The sequence below is a fragment of the Adiantum capillus-veneris genome, chromosome 8 (genome assembly GCF_014529385.1).
Source record: "Adiantum capillus-veneris isolate H3 chromosome 8, ASM1452938v2, whole genome shotgun sequence".
Taxonomy (NCBI): domain Eukaryota; kingdom Viridiplantae; phylum Streptophyta; class Polypodiopsida; order Polypodiales; family Pteridaceae; genus Adiantum; species Adiantum capillus-veneris.
The window spans coordinates 54,333,068-54,340,532 of NC_140938.1; the positions used below are offsets into that span (position 1 = coordinate 54,333,068).

General features: G+C 48.5%; 2 protein-coding genes across 2 annotated transcripts; both read left to right on the forward strand.

The window, feature by feature from the left end:
* Positions 1-358: 358 nt before the first annotated feature.
* On the forward strand, positions 359-3,277 carry LOC147452154 (uncharacterized). Its single transcript, XM_086519212.1, has one exon. The coding sequence runs from the start codon at positions 359-361 to the stop codon at positions 3,275-3,277; it is 2,919 nt and encodes a 972-aa protein (XP_086375338.1).
* A 1,390-nt stretch (positions 3,278-4,667) lies between these two features.
* LOC147452155 (uncharacterized) lies at positions 4,668-5,207 on the forward strand. The gene has a single exon (XM_086519213.1). It carries the CDS (start codon positions 4,668-4,670, stop codon positions 5,205-5,207), a length of 540 nt encoding a protein of 179 aa, XP_086375339.1.
* Positions 5,208-7,465: the final 2,258 nt, after the last annotated feature.

Here is a 7,465-nt window from a genome sequence, read left to right on the forward strand (position 1 = left end):
CCCCATTCCTTGCGTTTTCTCCACGTTCCCCACAGTTTTTCACCGTTTTGCCTCGTTTGACCCGCGTTTCGCCCCGTTTTCACCGCGTTCACCGCATTCTTGGCCCGTTTTACCCGTTTGGACGCGTTTTCTCCACGTTCCCCATCGTTTTTCAACGTTCGACCTGGTTTTGCCCCGTCTTACACCATTTGAGACCAGTTTTCATCGTTTTTGAGCCGTTTTTCGCGGTTTTCGTGTTTTTGGACCCCGTTTTGCGTAGTTTCATAGTTTTTTCAACGTTTTCAAGCCATTTCTCGCAGTTTTTCAGTTTTTGATCTTTTTGAGTTTTCTTTTCGGCTTTGGCCACAAAAGTACAGAAATGGCTGGAGATCAAGAATATGATGACGGATACAGAACCGAGCCTGATCTGAATAAGAAGGAGAAGAAGAAGAAGGAAATGAAGACACGACAAGATGCCCAAGACACAATAGAAAGGAGACTGGAGGCCCGCATCATGGCCTCCGTGGAACAACAGATCAACTTGATGTCGGCTAACCTGGGTGAATTGATTCAAACACAGCTAGGCCAACGATACGAAGACCGACCAGGCACCAGTAATGTCAACATGCGGCGTAACACACAAAGACGACCGCGACCCGAAGACGAAGATTATCAGGATGATCAAAGTGAAAGACGCTACTACAACCCTGACAGACATCTAGAAGACGAAAACAGACTGGGAAAATTCAAACCCAGTCCCCCAGAGAAATACAAAGGCAACCGTACCTCACTAGAACTCAACAAGTGGTTCAGCGAGGTAGAAGACTACATGCAGTGGAACAACATAGGCAGACGCAGATATGTGCAAGTGGCCAAAACCTTTCTGGCCGACGACGTCTATGTATGGTTCCTCACTGAACAGCAATCAAAGCGTTGGGAGGACTGGGAGGACCTACAAAGAGACAGGCTCAGCTACTTTGTCCCAGAGAATGAGGGCAACAAAATTAGAGATTCGTGGCGCGATCTACGCCAGGACGGCCACATATCAGAATACATTGTCAAATACCGTCGACTCATGCTCCAACTCCCATTGATGCACAGAGCAGACAGGCTACATGGGTTCCTGTATAGCCTTAAGCCCTGGGCCCGTCGAGAGGTAGAAAAACAGAATCCCAACACCTGGGAAGTGGCCGCCAATATGGCAGAAAAGCTACGCGACACAAACCCCACACCAGGTTTGCCTCCAAATAACCCTCGCCCCAACAATTTTGCCCCCAACAACTGGCCTAACCCACCCACCGGGCAAGGCCGCGGATTTGTACACAATAACAGAAGCAATGTTACCCGCCCACCACCACCCAATTCCAACCCGAGATTAGGCCGCGGAAATGGCGCCTTAGTCCCACGCAACGTCTTTGCGAGCAATTCTTACAACCCCACACCCAGCAGTTTTGCCTCCAATACTTACAACGGCAATAATAACAACCCGCACCCTGATTGCGTCTGGTGCAGCGACTGCAGGATTGCTCATGGCCCCAACTACGCATGTGTCTGCAAGAGAAATCCAGCATCCTCATCATCGAGCAAGGTCAACACACTCCAAATAGACGAACCACCCTCCCCTCACAAAATAAGAGTCGAAGAACTGGCTAGCCCTGTTGCTGACCAACAACCCCGGATTGGAGCGGTATCCCTCCACCCTCAATGCATGGCAACAGCGATAACGGACATCCAGAACTTGTATGTCCAGGCAACAATTGGCTCCCAGTCGCAATGGATCATGGTAGACTCAGGCGCTACACACAATTTTCTAACCCCGCAGTGCGCCGCTCGCCTGGGCCTACGCCTCACCACTGTCAACGAAACTATAATCAACTTTGCCCAAGGAAAGGATAGCAATGTAAAGGCAGCCCGTCAAGTCAGGATCGAGATGGGTGAATTCACATGTCGCCTTGACTTCATAGTGGTCCCAATGGACGACTTTGAGGAAATCATTGGTCTGTCCTTCAACGACAAGTACCTCATTGCACTCCTAGGCATGAAGCTGGACCAATTACTCCTGAATAATCAAGGCAAAGCAGTGATAGTACAAGGCGCCAGACTCACAACAAAGCAAGCTTTCACCCGCCAGGCGCATCTTCAAACCAACCCCCCTCCCATCAACCGCCAAGACCCCGCTCACTTAGCAGCGATGAAAGGTAAACAGAAAGTCCCAGAACACTCGTCCCCCAGACTCAATCTCATGAGTGCAAAGCAAGCAGAGCGGGCTCTCAAGAAAGGAGCTCAAGTTCACCTCTGCATCATGCAAGCACAAGAGCAGCCCACAGCAAGGCTCAAATCCATCACCATCGAGCAGGCCAAAGTGGGTGACCCCTCACTTACCCCCATCCTCAAGAAGTACAAAGATGTCATGCCCCCAGAACTTCCCCCCGGCCTACCCCCTCCCCGTCAAATTCAACATGAAATTGATCTCATCCCAGGGAGCACACCCCCGGCGAAAGCCCCCTACCGCATGAACGACACCGAGCTAAAAGAGCTCAAGAAGCAACTCCAGGAATTGGAGGATCAAGGTTTCATCTGGCCCAGCAGCTCTCCTTTTGGGGCCCCAGTCCTATTTGTCAAGAAGAAAGACGGTTCCATGCGACTATGCGTGGATTATCGGGTCCTCAACAAGATAACTATCAAGAACAGGTACCCAGTCCCCCTCATGGAAGATCTTCTGGACAGACTACAGGGTGCCCAATACTTTACTCGCATCGATCTTCGCTCAGGCTACCACCAAGTCCGCATCGCCTCTAAAGATATCCCGAAGACCGCCTTCCGCACACGCTACGGCTCCTGGGAATGGATGGTCCTGGGGTTCGGTCTCACCGGCGGTCCTGGCACTTTCTGCAGAATAATCCATGACAGTTTTCGTGACATGATAGATGATTTCCTCATTACGTACATTGGCGATCTACTCATCTACAGCAAGACTTTAGAAGAGCACCAGAAGCATGTCGCCGCAGTACTACAACGCCTCCGAGAACACCAGCTGTATGCCAAGCTGGAGAAGTGTGAGTTTGTGGTCAAGAAAATCGTGTTCCTGGGCTTCATCGTCACGTTAGAAGGTATTATGGTGGACCCCAAGAAAGTCGACGCCGTCATTAAGTGGGCCCCCCCCGACATCCATCAAAGAAGTCCGAGAGTTCGTGGGCTTCTGTCAGTACACACGCCGCTTCATCCGCGACTTCAGCAAGATTGTTGCGCCACTTACAGAGATAACCAAAGGCCACAAACCTTTTCAGTGGACCCCTAAAGAAGAAGAAGCCTTTGAGAACCCAAAGATCGCCATGTGTAGTACCCCCGTCCTCCGACTGCCCGACTTCACCAAACCATTTGAAGTGCATACAGATGCCTCCGATGGTGCCATTGGTGGAGTCCTCATGCAAGAGCATCAGCCCATCGCCTACGAATCCCACAAGTTCACAGATGTAGAAACAAGATGGACTACACATGAGAAGGAAATGCTCGCTATCGTCCACTGCCTCCGAAAGTGGCGACACTATGTCCAAGACAAACACACAAAGGTCTATACAGACAACATCTCCCTCAAGTACTTCCAGACACAACCCAAAATCACCCCCAAACAAGCTAGGTGGCAAGACACACTGGCAGAATACGACATCGACATCATCCACAAACCGGGTACCACCAATGTCATGCCCGACGCCCTCAGTCGAATGCCCACCCTCACTCCTATCTCCACTGCCACCAGCACTCTACGCCAACGCATCCTCGACGCTCAAAAAGCTGATCCTGCTATCCTCCGCATGCTCAATGACCACATCTCTGGGAAACCTACAGTGGGTCTCTTTAAAGTCTAAGATAACCTCTTCTACGCGCATGGAAAAATCTACATCCCCAATGATCCAGAGCTAAAGAAAGACCTCATGTGGGAGGCTCATGACTGCAAGCTAGCTGGACATGGTGGCCAGAAGAGATCTTATGACAAACTCCATCAACACTACATGTGGCCAAAAATGAAGGACGGCGTAATCGACTACGTGCGCACCTGCCCAACCTGTCAACTGGTCAAAGCTCAAAGAGTCAAGCATGCTGGCCTCCTCCACCCCATGCCAACACCCTCCCGGCCTTGGGACATGGTAAGTATGGACTTCATCGTTGACCTCCCCCCCTCCCACAGCCACACTACCATCATGGTGGTCGTCGACTACTTCACCAAGCAAGCCCACTTCATACCTGCAAAGCCTCCCGTCATCGCCTACCAGGTCGCCAAACACTTCTTCGCCAAAGTCTTCAAATACCACGGCCTCCCCTTAGCCATAGTTTCTGATCGCGACACCCGCTTCCTCAGCGACCTCTAGTGCGAGCTCTTCAAGCTGCTAGGCACCCAGCTCCACTTCTCCTCTGCCTACCGCCCAGAAACCGATGGTCAAACTGAAAGAGTCAACCAAGGCATTGAAGACTACATCCGCAGCTACGTCAAAGCAGATCAAAAGGATTGGTCCAAATACATGGACGTCCTGGAATTCCACTACAACAACTCCATCCATAGCAGCACAGGCTACACCCCCTTCGAGCTCTCCATAGGTAAAGAAGTCATCACACTTCTTGCACTGGCAACCGGCGACGTGCATGCCCAGGATCTGGAATGTGAAGAGTTTCTTCAACAATGGCAAACCCGCATGCAAAGGGCAAAGAAGAGTCTCGAGCAAAGCAAGGTACGCATCGCCAAATACGCCAACCAAAAGCGAAGGCCTTCCGAACTCTTCCAAGAAGGTGACTTAGTCCTCGTCAGCTCCCAGAATATCACCCTCCCTCAAGGCCTCTCCCCGAAGTTCAACCACCTCTACTATGGGCCATACAAAGTGCTCAAGTCCTACAACGACATCACCTACAAGCTGGACCTCCCATCACACATCAACATCCACAACACCTTCCATGTAAGTCTACTCAAAAGGTTCGTGCCGGATAACACCTATGCTAGAAGCCTCCCCGAATATGTAAAGGATGGCCCGCCACATGAGCCGGAGGCCATCCTAAAGTCGCTTTTTGGACGCCGGGGACAACTTTTCTATGTCAAGTGGCGCAATCGCCCCATGACGGAATGCACTTGGGTACCTGAAGAAATCATGCTTCGACTCGAAAGACCCCTTGTGCTACGCTTCTACAACATGCCCACTGAAGAGGAGGACAACACACTACATGACAACAACATAGAGTAGTCCTCCCCCCCACTTGTAACTAGCATCACCCTAGGTAGCTAGACATTTTTGGCAAACACTTCACTCCTCCCCTTGTAAATATCCGCCCCAAAACCTCGGCAACAACTTTTGTATCGGCACCTCTCAAAACCCCGGCTTGACGTGGGCGTCAAGCTCTCTCAACCCGGGGGTGTATATAAGGGAAGTATGTGCCACTTCCCCCAACTTGCCAGCCCCGTTTTCATGTGATTACTTGCGTCCCTTGTATTCGGCACTTTCTTATGATATTGATCATTCGTTCACGTCCCTCACTCTCGTGTCCCTCTTGCGTTCAGTTTTCAAGTTGCGATCTTGTGTATGCGTTTGCTTGCCTGCAGGTCCCGTTTGCATCGCAGGTGAGCCGGCGCGGTCCCTTTTCCGCGACGCCCTGAACGAGGGCGTCACAGTATGGAGAAGATTTCCTATGTATGACCATGACTTCCTCTAGCATATGTTCAATGACTTCGTTAAGAAAATGTGTCCCACGATCACTGACAATTTCTATTGGTAAACCGTATCGTACAAAAACATTCTCATACAAAAATTGTACAGTGGTGTGTGCATCTGCTTTTTGTGTTGCCTTGGCTTCCACCCATTTTGTGAGATAGTCCGTAGCCACGATGATATATTGGGTATGGGTGCGATATGCAGGGGGTGAGATAGGTCCCACAATATCAATGCCCCATTTTGCAAATACTCTTGCTCCCATCATAGGCCGAAGTGGCATCTCATCTCTCTTTATCGGCACCTTGGTGCGTTGACATGCTTCACAACGCTTTACAAACTCTTCAGCATCCATATGCAATGTAGGCCACCATATACCTGCGGTTAAGACTATTCTTGCCGTCTTATCGCCCGAAAAATGGCCTCCACTTATTCCGCTATGTGCATGTTCTAGAATTAGCAGGTATTGGCTTTCACATGCACAGATTCTAAGTTGATTGTCCTTTCCTCGCTTATAGATTTGGTTCCCAATTAGCTGAAAGTCACGGGCCTCCAGCTCTATAGCTTTTTTCCGTGCTCTTGTTATGTTCTCAGGGAACGTCCTGGTGGTTAATAAATCAATGATATATTGACTCCATGCAGGTGCAATGTTTACCTGAAACAATGTCACGTGATCCACTGGTCGTTTGGCACTACATATAGTACAATTGGTAACATAAGAATGTGTGTCCGCATACATAGTTGGCCAATAAACCCCTAACTGTTTCAGTCTCTAGTATGTTTTCACTGTTGAACAATGAAATGCACAATCTTGGACATGTGCTTCTTCAAGATAGCACTCAAATTCTTCCGGATTTATACATAATCGTAGGATTTGGTCCGATCCTAGATGATACAACCGTCCTGCTATCAACTGGAAGTTTTTTGTTTGTCGAATTGTTTGTTGTTTGGATCTGTATTCCGTATTATTAAACCCACTTCCAAAGGAAAGAATGCTAACAATTTTCTGCGACCATTTGGGTATCATTTCAATATTGAAAAGATAAGCATCTGGTATGTCATCATCTACTCCTTTAGGAGCTTCCCCGTTGTGTATCCTTGAAAGATGATCCGCTCGTAGATGGGTTTTACCCTTTTTGACCACCACTGTGAAGTCAAACTCTAGCATTATAATAAACCAGCGTACAATTCTCCCTGTATTGCATGGTTTATTTACCAGATACGAAAGAGCTTGATGATCTGTAAAGAACACAAATTTGTTTGTGAGCAAATAATGCCGAAATTTCTTTACAACATAAACCATTCCTAACCCTTCTCGTTCAGTGGTTGTGTAGTTCTTTTCCGCATTGTTTAACTGTCGGCTTGCATAACATACTGGAAAATCCATTTTTCCGTCTCCAGGTTGAGCCAGAATACTCTCGATTGCATATGCAGAAGCATCAATGTGAACATAGAATATCTTTTCCCAATATGGTGCCTTCAGTACATGTGTTGATATAAGGTTTTCCTTCAGCTTTTGGAATGAAGTTTCACACTCCTCGGTCCAATCGAAATTGACTAGCAACCGATACAGAGGTTGTGCGATAACCGCATACATGTATATGAATCTTCGATAATATCCGCAGTGTCCCATGAAGGATTGCACTTGTTTAGCATTAGTAGGCCTGGGTAGGTCTACTATGACTTTGACTTTGTCTAGGTCAGTGGTAATGCCATTTCTTGAGACAATGTGTCCTAAGATGCGGCCTTGCTTAACCATAAAGATACACTTTTTCGGGTTAAGACAAATTCGATAT